The 17,396-nt window shown below is 40.5% G+C and overlaps 2 protein-coding genes across 3 annotated transcripts in view; one reads left to right on the forward strand and one right to left on the reverse strand.

Annotated features, from left to right (window-relative positions):
- LOC119247906 (cytochrome c oxidase assembly protein COX14) overlaps positions 1-7,490 on the forward strand; it is a 33,530-nt gene extending 26,040 nt beyond the window's left edge. The window contains exon 3 of the transcript XR_008552299.1: positions 7,213-7,490. The gene's annotated coding sequence lies outside the window, so the exon portion shown is untranslated. The remainder of the gene's footprint in view (positions 1-7,212) is intronic.
- The window catches only part of CERS5 (ceramide synthase 5), a 29,081-nt gene that overhangs the window by 8,573 nt on the left and 3,112 nt on the right, over positions 1-17,396 (reverse strand). For both annotated transcript variants that reach the window (XM_037514713.2, XM_037514714.2), the window contains exons 2-4: positions 2,642-2,747; positions 2,168-2,298; positions 885-942 (exon numbers count right to left, since the gene is read on the reverse strand). In XM_037514713.2, the coding sequence (XP_037370610.1) occupies positions 885-942; positions 2,168-2,298; positions 2,642-2,747 (295 nt within the window). The remainder of the gene's footprint in view (positions 1-884; positions 943-2,167; positions 2,299-2,641; positions 2,748-17,396) is intronic.

Raw genomic sequence — 17,396 nt, forward strand, 5'->3', positions numbered from 1 at the left:
AAAGTTATTACATTTCTCTTTAAGTATGTTTTAGCTTCATTCCACAACTTTTATATTTTCAACATCATCAATTCAAAGTATTTTGTAACTTTCCCAGTGGTTTGTTTCTTCTTTGGTGAGTGGGTTATTCAGAATTGTTTAACTTCCAAACATTTCCCAGATATCTTCTTAGTCCATTATTGTCAGAGAATGTATTTTGTAAGATTTCAATATTTCAAAATTTACTGAGACTTATTTTATGGTCTCGCACACAGTCTTAGTTGATGGCCCAAGTACATCTGGTATAGTGTTCTATATGTCACTTAGGTCAAGTTGGTTGATTTGTATTGTTCAAACCGACTTCCTCAGCCATTATTATGTCTAGTGATTTAGCCTAGTTAGAGAAGAGTATTACAACCTCCAACAACGATTGTGTATTTGTTAGCTCCCTTCAGTTCTGCCACTTTTTGCCCAGCTATATGATTTAGAGGAAACTAGTGTAGTAAAATGGAATCAGGAATCAAAAAAACCTAAAATACTTCTTTGATTCTGACAATTAACTGAAAAGTGGGAATACTTGTTTTATCCACTCTTAAGGATTATTGATTCTGATTCCATTTCTGTAACTGGCTTGTCCATGAAAGGACGGGATTTTTGTCAAGTGCTTTGTAACCCATCACATGCTAAGGTGATGTCATACTATTATTATTAGCCTTATTCAGGGGAGAAACAGTATAGTGATGAGGTTACTGAAGTCAGATCCCAGTCTGAAGACAATTATTGAGCATATAAACTTGAGCTATGGGCAACACAGAGGGGCTTAAAAAAAAAAAAAAAAAAAAAGCTTCAAAGGCATTTAGAGAGGCAGGCACAATTAAAACCCAACAGAGAATGTTCAGACTCACCGTCCAGAGAAATCGAATTCCATAGCAGAATATACATAAATAAAAAGTGAACCTCCACCTGGATCAGCAAAGAATAAAAGTTAGATACACATCCATTCAAAAGTCACTAGTGAGTGATAGGTAAGTTCTCAGAATAGGGATAAATACTGTTGCCTAAAAAGCCAAAGATAGAGACACCTTCCAATTTCTCTTTAAAACAGATTCCTACAGGGCCTCCCTGGTGGTGCAGCGGTTGAGCGCTGGGTTGCGAAGCTGCCTGCAGCCTCTGTAGCACCGGTTCGATCCCCGGCCACTGGGTGAGGGTCCCACATGGTGCGCAGACCTCTCCTGCTGCCCGCTGCTCCCCTCAGCAGTGTACTTCGGTCCTTCTGCCTGCTCTGCTCCCCGCTCTGGCTCTGGTGAATTCTCTCACCCTCCCGTGCTTCTGACTGTACCCAGTGCTTGTATAAATAAATAAAGCTTTAAAAAAAAAAAAAAAACAGATTCCTACAAGTGTATAGTGGCTTTAATAAACTTGTCTTCTCCATCAGGACCCCTGATGATAGTGCCTGATTTTTTTTTTTTTTTTTGCATGACGTAACAGTGCTCTGTTTCTAGAAGATAATTAGTAAAAACCCAGTGAAATGAAGTATATGAAGCATTTCAGAAAAGGAATGCTTCCCACCAAAAGGTCAAGTTAGAGTCAGATAGTCCTATCTATGAAAACGTACAAGAGTGTGCCTCTTTACGCACATAAGTGCTATTATAGGAATTCATTCCCATATACTTTGGGGATGAGAAACAAAATGGAACTACAGCTATCTTAGTGGTAAACATGTCTAAGAAACTAAGGGTGACAAGTCTTTTAGTTCTCTTCTTCCCTACCTATAATAGATTAGAATTAGCCTTCTAATAATACACTTTTTTTTAAAAAGATTTATTTATTTATGCATACAAGAACTGGGGTACAGGCCAGAGTGTGGGGTGGGAGGGTGAGAAGATTCATCAGAAACAAAGTGGGGAGCAGAACAGGCAGATTGACTGAAATAGACTGCTGAGGGGAGCAGCGGGCAAGTCAGGAGAGGTCTGCTGCACCATGTGGGTTGCTCCCTGGCCAGCTGGGGATCGAATTTGTGCTGCAGAGGCTGTGGACAGCTTCACAGTGCTATGCTTAACCCCTAGCACCACCAGGGAGGCCCTACACTATTATCTTAATAAAAGAAAGTATTTCCAAAAGGAAAACCTCAGTCCAATCATATCCCCCCCGCATTCTCCTCACTTCCCACCACCCTCTGCACACCTACATGCTTTCACAGAATTTAGTGAGCGTTGGGGGCTTGTCCTGATTCCTCCGATGGCGAAACCAGTGTTGGATTTTTCGGACATCCCAGTCCAGTTGCTTTGACAGGCCCACTAGCCTTTTCTCATCAGGATCCTGTAGATGTATGGCCTGAGTCAGAACATCCCTTTCTCCTTAAATCCTTTTGACTAGCTGATGAACAAAGGGGTGATAACCACAGTGGCTCAAGTGATGTTTATCTTCCTAGGTCTTAATATGATGTCTGTCTAGGGGAGGCGGCTGTAAACCTGACTTTAAGAGATTGGCCCAAAGGTTATTTCCCTGAGGGAAAAAAGTTCTCCTTATAGGATGACCTGCAAGCGAAAGATCATCATCCCATCCTATTTGACCCTTGGAGATACTTGCTCTCTATCCCACCCCATCTAGAACCTTTAGTAAAGGTGACATGAACCTTCTCTGTTTCTTTCTCAGCACTTACCTTGGTGATAGATAGGAACACCTTTTCAAGGATGGCATTGGGTTGAGCCTGATGTAGACGAACATCCTGGATGCCAACATGGAGTGCACAGGGTTTGGCAATAAACCTGTAATGGAGAAAACCCAAAAGCCAATTCTTTTTTTTTTTTTTTAAAGTTCTATAGTTTTTTTTTTTTTTTTTTTTTTTTTTTTATAGAGGCATGCTTTATTTATTTGTTTTGCTGGTTTGTTTGTTTGTTTTTGTTTATACATGCACTGGGTACAGTCAGAAGCACGGGAGGGTGAGAGAATTCACCAGAGCCAGAGCGGGGAGCAGAGCAGGCAGAAGGACCGAAGTACACTGCTGAGGGGAGCAGCGGGCGGCAGGAGAGGTCTGCGCGCCATGTGGGACCCTCCTTTGGTGGCCGGGGAGCAGCCGGGGTTCGAACCGGGGCCGCAGAGGCAGCGCGCAGCTTCGTAACCCAGCGCTCAACCGCTGCGCCACTGGGGAGGCCCTATAGTTTCTTTTTTTAAATTTTTATTTATTTATTTATGCAAGCACTGGGCACAGTCAGAAGCGCGGGAAGGTGAGAGAACTCACCAGAGCCAGAGCGGGGAATAGAACAGGCAGAGTGATGAAATACACTGCTGAGGGGAGCAGCGGGCGCAGCAGGAGAGGTCTGCACACCATGTGGGACCCCCCCGCCGAGGGCCGGGAATCGAACCCACGCAACAGAGGCCCGCTCAACCACTGCACCACCAGGGGAGGCCCCCCAAAAGCCAATTCTGTATATATTTTGCAAAGCATGAAGGAAAGATCCTGCTTAAGGGACTGATGGGAGGAAAAAGGGAAACATTTGGCTGGGCTGGATGCCAGACTTTTTGACTTAGTTCTGTATTGTACCATGGACTTACTTGAGAAGTAACCTGTTTAAGAAAAACTGAAACAGGAGCCTCCCCCATGGCGCAGCGGGTTGAGCACAGCACTGTGAAGCTGTCTGCAGCCTCTGCAGCGTGGGTTCAATTCCTGGCCGGCCAGGGAGATTCCCACATGGCACAGCAGACCTCTGCTGTCGTGCTGACTGCTCCCCTCAGCAGTGCTTTAGGTCTGTCTGCCTGTTCTGCTCCCCACTCTGTCTCTGGTGAATCCTCTCACCCTCCCATGCCTCTGGCCTGTACCCCAGCTATTATATAAATTTAAAAAAAAAAAAAAAAGTAAATCTTTAAAAAAAAAAAACTGAAAACAGGACCTCCTTGGTGGTGCAGGGATTAAGTCTCAGCACTATGAAGCTATCAGCAATCACTGCAGCAAGAGTTCAATCCCCGGCCAGGGAGAAACCACATGGCACAGCAGACCTCTCCTGTCTCGCCCGCTGCTCCCTTCAGCAGTGTATTTCAGTGGATCTGCCTGTTCTGCTCCCCACTGTGTCTCTGGTGAATCCTTTCATTTCTCCTCCCCACCCCCACCGCACCTCTGGCCTATCCCCCAGCTCTTGTATGCATAAATTAATCTTAAAGAAAGAAAAGAAAAACTGAAACATAAACTCTTTCTCTTTCTCTTAGGCTTTCTTATCGCATTTTGAGCTTTGGAGTCAGAAAGGCCTAGATCAAATCATAAGTCTGCCATTTTCTGTCTGGATGAATGTACACAATTTATTTAATCTCACAAGCCTCAGTTTTTTCATCTATAAGATGAATATCAAAGTCCTTGCTATATGGTATGGTCCACAAGACCAACAACATTACTGGATTTTTCTGGAAGCTTTTAAGAAATGTATATATCGAGTTCTACCCCAGAACTTACAAAGTCAGAATCTGCATTAACAAGACACCCAGGTTATTCATATACCCATTAAAATATCAGAAGATCTTAATCGGAGGGAAAAGTAGAACTGAGATAAAGAGCTTTCTAAATACAAATATCCTGAATCAGGGTCACCTTCCTGCCTAATCAAAAGACTATGGAAATACACAGAACTTGAAGTCTTGAGGAAAGATACCAGGAAACTAGGAAGAGTAAGAAGGAATATAGCCATTAGTACTCAATTCTAGTGCCAGATCTACTTTTAAGTCGTATAAACCTGGTCAACCCTTGGGCATCTGGGCATCAACTAAAGAGGTTATAAAGATGATTTCTAAGGCCCCCCTCCCCCACACCAATATGTAAGATTCCATGGCTTTGTCACTGATTGTTCCTTGGTTATTCAAAAAAATCTCTCTTTTCTCAAGATTTTTGTGAACATCAGCTTTAGGAAAAATTCTATATAGTCACTTCCAGGATCAGTCAAAACCAGTTTTAGCCTTCTTAGTATCTTAGGGAATCACACAATGAAATTATGTTTGCAGGGCCCTTGACCTATTTTCTTGATCTGCATTTGAATCCAGAATTGATTATCTCTAAGGGAGGAACTGAGAAAAGAAATTTTATTACCTTCCTGTACAAAAAAAAATCTTTATCCTTATCATCAGCGTTTCTGAGTCATGGGAAAACATTTATTCAGAGCACAAAGTCAGTCACCTCTGTAACCCATTTATTCCTCTTTTACACGAATGATACAAGAGTTTCATTCAAAAGTCAGTGCTAACAGATACTTTATATTTGCGGGTATAGTCTTCTGCTTACAAATATTTTATACTTCTCCCTGGCCCCACTCATGTTTAAACTTCTTGTGCCCAAGAGACATCTTCTGTGCTCACCAGTTGCTCACTGACTGACAAGTGACAGGTCTAGCAAATCCAACCCATGCTCTACTAGAGCTCATGTTGGATCCAGGATTGAGCGGCATTCAGAAGAATGATCAAGACAGTCATTCTTTGTCGCTGAGATACCATATCAGAGATAAAAAGCACGGAATCATGTCTCCTCCCATCTACATTAACTGTAAAGAGGCTGATCCAAAAACAAAAGTGGCCTTTCCAATTCCTATTCTTACCCACTGGATCCAGGTCTCTTCCTTAATCCAGAGCATCAGGAGATTAAAGGCCCCCTTGCTAGGCAGACATTTTCTAGCAAAGAGACTGTGAATGTACTCATCTATAGATGGGGGATAATAGTATCTACTGCACAGCTTTATTGAAAGATGAAATAACAATTCACGCTTAATCTAGTACCTGACACTTAGGAAATAGTCATTAAAGGACAGCTATTATTATTTTTACTAGAAACAAAGTTTGGTCTAGGCACTCCTGACGGTTTCTTCAGTAGAAGGTGAGAAGAACAACAAAAAATTCTTTCATACAAGGACAGGACTGTACCCTGCTTATCTGGGCAAAGCTAAAAGGAGTTATTTTTTATTATCTGGACTTTGGAGCAGATATATTACCCTAGAGTTGTTGTTAGCTCACTATTTTTCCGTCATCAGTTTAAGAGTTCAATGAAAGACATAGAACGATTGGTAGCCAGTAGTTTCAGCTATAAGGAGCCTAAGAAATTTGACAAATATTTATTGAACACCAATTTTGTGCTATTGCATGAAGAACAAAACCAAAAAATAAGGGCTTAATAGAAAATAATTTTTTTCTGGGCCTCCCTGGTGGCACAGGAGCTAAAGTCTCAGCACTATCAAGCTATCGGCAGCCCACTGCAGCATGAGTTCGATCCCTGGCCAGGGAGCTGACCCACATGGCACAGCAGACCTCTCATGTCTCGCCCACTGCTCCCCTCAGCAGGGCATTTCAGTAGATCTGCCTGTTCTGCTCCCCAGTCTGTCTCTGGTGAATCCTCTCACCCCTTGCACCTCTGGCCTACATTCCAGTTCTTTTATGCATAAATAAATAAATCTTCAAAAAAAATTTTCTGTGATAAAAATGTTAAATACATAGATTTATTCATTTAATGAATTACTCTAATGAAGAAAATGAAATTATTTTAAATCAGAACTTTGAAAAAGTTTAGGACTTTATATAATATATTCAAATTCTACATCCTTCACATGGCATTTAGTATAACTTATAAAATAGGTATGTAGATTGGTCAGAGGCAAAAAGCCTGGGATTCATTCTTTCTACTAGACTGGCACTTTTTCAAAGCATGCTCTAGAGAATGCTGGGATCTGAGAGAGCTGTTCAGGAGTTCTGCAAAGTCACTTTCATAATAATTCTATAATTTCATAATAATTATTTTTCTGCTCTCATGCTTGTATGTACAGTGAAATTTCCCACAGGTTACTTAACGCATCACAACAGGCCAAATGCAGAAACTGAAAAATATATCAGTCAGATAACAGACCAGAGAAGAGTGAGAGACACTTGCACAGACAAAAGCTGGCAGAAAGAACTACCAGTCTTTGATAATTTTTAAGAATGCAAAGGATTCCTGATGTGACAGTTTGAAATTGCTATGGGGGATGCCACTGAGAAATCAAACTTAGCTTGTGATTTTTCTGTTCTCTTCAGGATCAGTTTGTTGCCCAAGTTGTCAGACTAGTTTTCCCTTTTTGTACAGGTCTCAAGTAGTGAGCAGTTAGTGGTCATTAATGCTAAGTTATTTCTTTCCACCTGTCACTCTAGGAACATGAGTCTAGTGACCCAACCTGATTGTATCTGTCCTGTTTCTCAGAGATCATTTCATTCTGCCCTTTTCCTGCCCTCCAGGTACATGGCAGCAGCTGACCAAAGCCTGGGTTAATTAAGATGAAATTACTTGGGCCTCCCCGGTGGCGCAGCGATTGAGCGCTGGGTTGCAAAACTGCCTGCGCAGCCTCTGCGGTGCCGGTTCAATCCCTGGCTGCTCCCCGGCCACCGGAGGAGGGTCCCACATGGCGCACAGACCTCTCCTGCCGCCCGCTGCTCCCCTCAGCAGTGTACTTCGTCATTCTGCCTGCTCTGCTCCCCGCTCTGGCTCTGGTGGATTCTCTCACCCTCCCGCGCTTCTGACTGTACCCAGTGCTTGTATAAACAAACAAACAAAAAAAAAACAAACAAATAAATAAAACACGCCTCTATTAAAAAAAAAAAAGATGAAATTACTTACTGTTTTGCCTTTTCATAATAACGATGGAGCTATACTAACAAGTCTACCTTCATGACTCATTGCCAACATTGTTGATGGATATGATCTATACACAAATACATCTGAAAGCCTAGCTCAAGCTTCTCAAATGTTGAACATGGCAAGTAACAAAAATGGGCTCTGCCTCCCCTGAGACACTGCTCTTAGTTCTGAGGTTGACCTGTGTGTGTGTGTGGGGGGTAGCCAGAAACCCTGGGGCTTCATATACCCCACTGTGAAATGCAAATATGATTTTCCACATGTGCAGCAACATTATTGAGTTGGGAAATACTGGCTTAACTCAATTTCTGGAAAAACAAAGTTTCAAAATTAATATATAAATATAAAATTAAAAGAGAATGGTCATATACAGACCGATGAAGATGATATATCATTAGGTGAAGAGGACTGAGGAAATTCTCTGAACTTGAATGCTGCCCCTAATACACAGAGAGAAGACAGATAACATGTTTAAACAAAGATTTTTAGAGCCAGTGAAGTCTGTTTAGAAAATGTATCCTTAGGTACACAAGCAGCATTTGAAAATCCTTCCCCAAGACATATGTACCCCCAAAAGGCAGAGTCCCACAGGAAACAGACTGAGAAAGTCCTTTCCTTTCACAGCCGAAGCTTTAATAATCTAATCACATTAAAATGTTTGGTTTCCATAGGGTAGAAAGAGAAGGAAAAGATAAAAAAAAGACATTTGGGCAGCAGGACCGACCAGTACTAAAGCAAAGAGAAAAGGAACACAGTGTGCAATACGGGCGTAAGGAGGGACAATAGTGACAGGGGAAAAAAACTACAGGTAGCTCCTGGCCAGATCACAGGCATCTGTCAGTTATGCCGAGTTTGAATTTTATTCTGTTAGGCATGGGGTAAAGAACAGACCAATGGATCTGTATATTAATAAAGGAGCATGATCAGTCAGGTGCTGTAAAAACGCCATGTTATTAGTTTTGATAAAACACTGAACTAGGTTTTCGAAATGGAAAGGAAGTAATGTATTTGAGAAGAACTGAGGAAGTAAAATCGAGAGTTTGGTGACTGAGGAGGCAAAAGAAAAAGGAAGAGTCAAATGTGCCACCCACATTTCTGGTTTGGGAAACTAAGTTGACCGTGGTGTCCTCCTCCCTCCTCGCCCCAAAACACAAACAAAGATCTGAGAAAGAGAATACAGGTGGTAGTTAAAGTGAGGGCAAGGGTGGATGTGACTTTACAAGAGAAAAGAGAACTGAGGTCAGAATCCTGGAAACCACCAGCATGAAAGGTGAATTTAGATGTCTGGCTCCCACTCCCGTAGCCACTGCAGTGCCCGAGCTCCACAGAGATAGCGCCAGTTGCGTGAGAGGTGGAGGGGCGCTGGGAGACTCTGCCTCATGAGGGAAAACAATTCAACACGGGCAAAGGAGATGTATGTATTCCTGTGCAAACCTTGCTGGGCAGAGCACAAGCAGCACTGGGAGGTGGAACACATTGTCTGCTAAAAAGAAAAAAAATCTGAAGACATAGGTGGCAAAGGTGGGCAAGGCCGGTTATAAAAGAGAAATAAAAATTTATAGGCCCTACCCCGGCTGCTCCCCGGCCACCGGAGGAGGGTCCCACATGGCGCGCAGACCTCTCCTGCCGCCCGCTGCTCCCCTCAGCAGTGTACTTCGGTCCTTCTGCCTGCTCTGCTCCCCGCTCTGGCTCTGGTGAATTCTCTCAACCTCCCGCGCTTCTGACTCTACCCAGTGCATGTATAAACAAACAAACAAACAAGTAAATAAATAAGTAAAACATGCATCTATTAAAAATAAATAAATAAATAAATAATAAAAATAAATAAAAAAAAAAAAAATTTATAGGCCCTAAAGGGAAATAGCAAAGTTCAAGGATCCCTAAGCACCCAGGAGAACGCCTTTAGCTTTTTTCTCCTCTCGTTCTTAGCAACAGAAATCAGAGAACATCCTGACCTGTCCCTTGGTGAGGCTGCAGAGAAACCGGGAGGGATCCGGAGCAACACTGCTGAGATGAAGGAGGTGAAGAGAAGGTAATTAAGTCCAAGGAAAAGTATGACGAGGTATGACTGCTGCATGCTGAGCTAAAGGAAAGTCTGATGTGGCTCAAAAGGGGCCATCAAGGCAGAGAAAAGAAAAAGAAGGAAAACAAGGAAGAGGAGGCTGAGAAGTTGATTCCGGGGCAGTTTTCTTGGTCTATAAAGTATTTAAACTCCTGAATACAACTCCCTCCTTTTAAAGAAAAGAAAACTGAAATACAGGGCTGTGTAAGATGTGTTTTTAAACTTTACAGTCTGTTTTTAATATAATTGACCACGGAATGTTTATATCACCCCGTGCTGGTGGTATTTTCAGCAGCACTAAGCCTGCCTGGCACAGCTCTGCAGGGGAATTTACAGCAGGTGATGGCTGGGGATGGGCGTTTTTTCACCTTCAGTTGTCTCTGACGCTGACTATATGAAGTAATTGTGCTGTTAACTGAATTATCCCACTATGATTGCAAAAAAAAAAAAAAAAGTTTGCAGCTTTTTGTTGCCATTGTAAATCCTTTTACGTAAAAATACATATTTTCAAAGGTGAATTTAGGCTCTAGGAAGGCCAGAGGTGGAGTCATCAAATGAGGCCGAGACCAAGTGAGACAAAGATGTCAGTATCCTCTGGATTTGGCAATTTGGAGACCAGTGGTAATCATCGCCAAAGAAATTCAGTTAAGTGGAGACTTAAAAGATAGTAAGTGGTGAGTTAAAGTGGTTAAGAGATATAAGGAGGAGGAAGAAAAAGGTAGAGTCAAGACTCTCAAGAATCTTGCCTATGAAGAGATGGGAACATCTCCTTTCTGTACCACAACCATTCTATCGAAAACACATCCCCCCTGTGCTTCAGACCCATTCTCTTCCTGATCAGAAATTTTATTCTATTTATTCCCACCTTCTTTTTCTTTTTTTTTAAAGATTTGTTTATTTATTCAAGAACCGGGGCACAGTCCAGATGCGCGGGAGGGTGAGAGGATTTACCAAGAGACAGAGTGGGGAACAAAACAGGCAGACTAACAAAATGCATTGTTGAGGGGAGCAGCGGGCAAGAAAGGAGAGGCCTGCAGCGCCATGTGGGAATCTCGTCCGTCCGCCGGGATCGAACCCGCGCTGCAGAGGCTGTGGACAGCTTCACAGTGCGGCGCTCAACCGCCTGTGCCACCAGGGAGGCCCTCAATAAGAAAAATACAGTAAAATAACAAAAAACACTTGCTTATCCATGCATATTAGTGAGAATTACTATTTCACTTTGGTCCAACTGTGCACAAGTCAATCTTAAAACAAATGGAGAATCTTAGTTTAATAAACAGAGAAATTTATTTAGGGGTGAAGTACAGTTTAAAATCCATTTTTTCCTTTGTCTTCTTTCCTATAAGCCAATTGATAATAAGTTTGTAATTCACTACAATAACTTGTGATTCGCTGCTTGGAGTATTGCAAGATAGCAAAAACTTAGTTACTGAAGTTCTTAGTAAATAATTTTACAAGGTAGTATATTCCTACCTTCTTTTGATCTTTAGCCTCACTCTCTACTAGTTTCTTCTCATCAGACCTTAAACATGCTCATGGTTTCCCATCTTTAAATAGTTTTCCCCATCCCTAATGCCCTCTGGCTTTCTCCCACCCCACAATTAAAGTTATTGAAAAAGCTGTCTCCTGTGACTTCCCTTCTAACTCCCACTCATACCTCAGGCCTCCTCCCTCTCTCATCTGGCTTCAGTTCCTTTACTCCACTGAAGCTGCTCTTGTCAAAGATGCCAATGGCTTCCTTATTGTGAAATCAAATGGATGCTTTGCAGCCCTGTATCTTACCTAACCATTTAGCACCATATTAATTATCGACAATGCCCTCCCTCGTGAAACTCTCTTCTCTCTTAGCTTCACTACCATCCTACTTTCCTTACCTTTTCTCCCTCTATTTTTGTGGCAGAACTAGACTGCTTGGTGTGCACGGTTAGTTATTCTGGACAAGTTACTTAGATTTCTCTGTGCTTGTTTTCTCCTCTATAAAATGAGAAAAATGAGGTATCTACCTTATAGAATCATTATGAGGATTCAATGTAAAGCATTGAGAACAGCATTTGAGACAAAGTACTTTTTAGATGCTAGCTTTTAATATCAAATACTGCATGGCTGTCATGTCTCTCTCCTTCGGGCCTTTTTCCTCTACTTTTCCCCAAAACATGGTGTTTCCTTAGGGTTCGATGCAGGTCTTTCTTACTCTACACATTTACATTTAATTAGAGCAGAGGGTCTCAAAGTCTGCAGACTCTAGAAGGTCCCTGAAATACTCTCTTAGGACCCATAAAACCAAAAGTCAAAACTATCTTCATAGTGATGCTGGTTGCTGCATTTTCCCTTGCTATGTCGTTAAAAATATCTTGATGAAGCCAGACAAATGATTAATTTTATTAAATCTCAACACTTAATGACATTTAAAAGAACTGTATCAGGATAAAATGGGAAGTACACAGTAAGCATTCTTACTGCATCAAAATTACATGGCTGTCTCAAGGAAATGCACTTAGGTGACTATTTGAGTTGGGTGATGAACTAAATCGCCTTTTTCACAGGAAACTATTTTTACCTGAAAAATGTCTTAACAGACGAACTAAGGTTTTTCAGATATGGGTGCTTAGATTAGAAACCATTTTCTTGAAAATGAAGTCTGTCACTTAAGAAAAAATGTTGCCAATGATGAAAACTGATGTTTTCAGGTGACAATCAGAATTTTAAAGAATATTTATAGCTGCCCTGACAACTTCCTGATACTTCAAGATTTTTCTGGTGAGATTAGATGAGATTAACTCATAGGTCATTTTAATATTCTATAATGAGATGGACTGACAATTGGAGATCTATATATAACTTAGTGAACCACTCTTTTCCAAATGAACAATACATGAAATCTAATCAATGTGCATGAGAATGAACAGCTCATCAGATTTCACACTGCAACCAACCTTTAAGAAACCACTACTTGCGGGCCTCCCTGGTGGCACAACAGGTTAAGTCTAAGTCTCAGCATGATGAAGCTATCTGCAGCCACTGCAGCAGGAGTTTAATTCTGGCCAGGGAGTTTACCCACAAAGCGCAGCAGACCTCTCCTGACTCGCCCGCTGCTCCCCTCAGCAGTGTATTTCAGTCAACCTGCCTGTTCTGTTCTCCGCTCTGTCTCTGGTGAATCCTTTCCAACCCCCACACTTCTGGCCTGCATCCCAGCTCCCGTATGAATAAATTAATAAATCTTATTAAAAAAACCTACTACTTGTGTTTTGCTGCAGTATCAAAGAAAAAATACATCTGCTTTCCAATGACTTTTGTATTGTATGTCAACCAAAACAATGCGTTACAAGAGAATAAATGCAGAGCAGCAAGGAGATTCCAGCTGCCTTCTATTAAGGCAGACATTAAAGAGATGTGCAAAACTGTAAAATCAATGCTATTCGCAGTAAACCATTTTGGGGGGGAAATAATTATTTTTTAAAAATGTGTTGTATGTTACTATGTAATTGGTTTATTATTTTTAATGAAACAACAAATGGATTTCTTAAATTTCTCAATTTCCGACATGGAAAATTTGGTAGGTATATATAACTCATATAAACAAAAGCTCAATGGGATCCTTAATAATTTTTTAAGAGTGAAAAAGAATGCTGAGAACAAAAGTTTAAAATTACCAAATACTATTTATCTGCTGGTGACTTTCTATGTGCGCATGCGCACTGATGTCAGTGTTATTTTTCCAAGTAAATTCTTAAGAGAATAGGATTTGCTACATATAAGCAAATGTGCTGTGGACATCTGTTGTTCACATTTGTTTGCTATGCACAAGACACTACATTTTTCAAGGACACCTATACCACCAACTCCAACATTTCTTGCATGGTCTGTGCAATCTTTGCTGTTTCCTCTGAGGACTAATTTTTTTTTTTAACTGGCAAATCTGATCTTGAAACAAAGCAGAAAGAAACTAAAAAGAAAAGGACCTGATAATAATATCCTAAGCCACAACAAGACACACACTGTAGAATGACACTAGGCTGTCCTTCTCCCCTTCTCCCGCTTGCAGCAGTTACCTTCACTTAGACCTGTAAGAGGGACTTAAAAAAATTAAGGTGACTAATATACTTGAGCAATCTGATGAACCTACTAGGTGCTGTGATGAGAAAAAAGGATCAGCATCCTGTTTACATCTTACCTTATTATAAGAGAAATAAGTCTTGAAATAAGAGTAAGTATGTTAAAATGCTTCAGATAACACAAATTAAGACTAAGTTATAGTTTTATTGTACAAAAGTTAGAGAATATTTTACTTGCTATAGGGCAATATTTCTCAAAGTGTGACTGGGAAGTATCTGGGCTCCTGAGATTGTCATTGTTTCAGAATTCCTCCTTTTCTCTACTACATACATTTCTTTCATTAAGCATTAATATCTTTTTAAGTGGATATGTGATTACCCAACTGAATGCATTTGCCTGAAGCAGAAATATATGCCAGCACCAAAGAGAAGTGGATTAGAGAAAAAGGTTAACAAGAAGCTTCTTCTATAGATGTTTCAACTATCCTTCACAGCCAAGAAACAAATGTTAGTGAAACACTTAGTCTGCATTTCAGCTAACAACTGTTAAAAGGAACTGAATCCACCTCCTCCAAACTCCCATAACTTAACCTTATGCACATATTAATCACACTGTATTTTAACCACTGATTTTTTTTTTAAACTCTTTCTGAGTGGAAATGCCATGACTTATGCACCTTTTTATCTCTGCCACAGAATTTGGTGTCTGGTATATTCTAAGTCCTCAATATTAATTGTTGAAGAATGAACAGACAGAGCCTCCCCTGGTGGCGCAGAGGTTGAGCGCTGGGCTGCGAAGCTGCCCGCAGGCTCTGCAGCGTGGGTTCAATGGATCCCTGGGGACCTCTCCTGCCACACCCGCTGCTTCCCCTCAGCAGTGTATTTCGTCAGTCTGCCTGTTCTGTTCCCCACTCTGGCTCTGGTGAATTCTATTACCCTCCCGCGCTTCTGACTATATCCAGTGCTTGTATAAATAAATAAATAAATCTTAAAAAAAAAAAAAAAAAGAATGAACACATAAGCAAAAAGATGAAGTTAATTCTCAACCAAAAGGTGAAGAAGTACTTCAAAGAACCATGCCACCTGCCCTCCTGGGTCATCAGATAACCCACCAGGTCTGTGCAGGAGAAAGTCACTGAGTTCTGCGGAATCAGTAGAAATTCAAGTTAACTAGTTTCAGTTTATAACCAGAGATTTTCCCCCAAAAGAATTAAATACAACCATAACAATCTGATTTAGTTTGAGACCCCCTGTGTATATAATTGAGACTTCTTACAAATGCTTACACTACTAAAATCTAAACAGTACCAATGAAAACCCTTTTAAAGAAACTCTTTAATTTTGCAAAGAGATATAATAGTATGATTATTCTCACCTTATCAGGGCTGTGCAGCACCCCATGTACATTTTACTACTTGACAAACTTGTTTGTTTACAGATCATTACATACCTGACTGACGGGACATAGAAGCAGAAAAGCAAAACTAGAGAGCAATGCTAGGCTAGAAGGCACTATAGTTGAAGACTACGCAAAACAATTACGACTAATCATTTAAGTTGTATAGAATTTACATTTAAAAATTCCACTTTGAATACAATTTTTCAGAAAGACATATTATTCAAAGCATGGTCTGATATACTTATATCAGCTTTTTTGGTCCCAAAAAAACTGATTCAAAGGTAAGTTTACATTAAAATTCTCTTCTCGGTTATTTATATTTTTTTGAATCACTATGATCAATACTGTCCAATAGATGAGTTATATGTAATTCACATTTTCTAATAACCACATTAAAAAACAGGTGAGTTTTTAACGATATACTTTAACCTGATATAACCAAAATGCTATGTCAATCTGTAAACAAAACTAGAAATTGAGGCACTGAATAAACGTGTCTTTACAAAAAATTAAAATTGAGATATTTCCTGGTTTTTTTTTCCACTAAGCTCTCAAAATCTGATATGCACTTTATACTTAGAACACATAGCAATTCTGACTAGTCACATTTGAAAGCCCCAAAAGCTACTAGAGGCACTGAACAGTATACTTCTAGATAATTCACAGAGAATACTTATCAAGGAAAACTGCTTCCCTACCTAGGAAAAGTGGTTTCAGATTTTTTTAGTCAGAAGGGATTATGGTTAATTTTTTTTGCAGTAACACCTCAATAAGTTTTTCCAAGATAATGTAGGAGTGCATTTAGCGCAGAGACTAAACTCAGTGAAATCTTCAGAAAAGTTTTCATCTGCCTAAAAATACTTCTGGGAGACAAAAGTTAAAATAGGCATATCTCCTCCTTCCTGATGTATAAGGATGTATAGATTTCACTTGCTGCCTCCTCTTTGTTAATTTTTTCTTGACCCATCTAGGGGACCCTGCTTTTCTGAATCAGGAAGTGGCTAAAGCAAAAATATCTGACATGTTTCTTTTCACAGTGACAAATATACTGTCTCCAGGGATAAGCCAGGAACCTGACCTCAGACATGACAGTATTCAGGGTTGTCCTTAGAGCATCAACACCCACTGTGCAGAAAGGGCCAGGGAAATAAGTTTTCCCAGGGACAGGAGGAAAGCATAAGGCTTCTGACATCTGGAGCTTATTAAGAGGAGGATTCTTAGATAATGTGACCATCTTTTTCAATCTTGCTCTGCTGGATATGCAAAGCTGATTTAATTTTATGATCTACAATTCAAGAATGCCTATCAGAATACCTTTGGGGATGCAATGGAATGAATGGGCTGTCTCCTGTCTCCCTTACAGCCTTGTTAGCAGCTCTGTCCATTCTTTTTGAAGTCCCTCTTCCCTGTCTGGAGGGCCTTCAATCTTGGGTCACAATACAGTGACTACACAGATCTGGGGCTGGAGGGGAGCAGCAGGCCAAGTAGGGTAGAGAAAAAAGTTCTTCCCCCACTTAGAGGAAGTCAGGGGCAGAACAGGAAAAGAAAAGTATGTAGCGAGGTAGCAAGACTTAAAAGAGGAAGACAAAAACAAAAATGAGAAACGTGCACCAAAAAAAAAAGAAAAAAAGAAAAGAAACGTGCACAAAAAGTGAGTCACTACTGGTTCCCAGTTACTGACAGCCCAGCAAATGAACCTATCCAGCAGCTTGAGAAGGCTCTGCTAGACATCCTAGTGAGGCTGCCTTAACATAATGAGAAGGGATTTTCCACTGAGCACTTATTTATCTCCTGTATAAATCGCAAAATTTCCTCTGGCAACATAAAGTTCCTGTTGCAATTATCATATTCAAATAAATGAGCCTATATACCTCTGATGGTGTTCTACTTGATTCCAAGGAACAAGGGCTGAGGGACAAGATATTAAATTTTAAGCAATATTCTTATTGATAAGATCCAATTTAAGTAAGACCCATTGTTCCCTTTAGCTCTCAAGCACCAACACAATATTAGAAAAAATCTTTTAAGAACAAGTGGAAGTTTCTTACCTCTCCTTTGAAAGGGTAGAGTAACTAGAAAGGATGTATGTGGTGAGGGGAGAAAGAATAAGAAAAAAGTGGTAGAAAGGTGCACTTTCTCTATGTAATACCAAACAATAGACATAGAGAAATTATAGTTTTACCTCTCTGAATCAAGTTACTCATCTATTTCAGAGTGAAAACCTAGTCCCCAGGTAAGGCTACACATTCAATTATTAAATATTCAATAAGTATT

The sequence above is a fragment of the Talpa occidentalis genome, unplaced genomic scaffold (genome assembly GCF_014898055.3).
Source record: "Talpa occidentalis isolate TD23 unplaced genomic scaffold, MPIMG_talOcc4v2.1 talOcc4.16, whole genome shotgun sequence".
NCBI classification, from domain to species: Eukaryota; Metazoa; Chordata; class Mammalia; order Eulipotyphla; family Talpidae; genus Talpa; species Talpa occidentalis.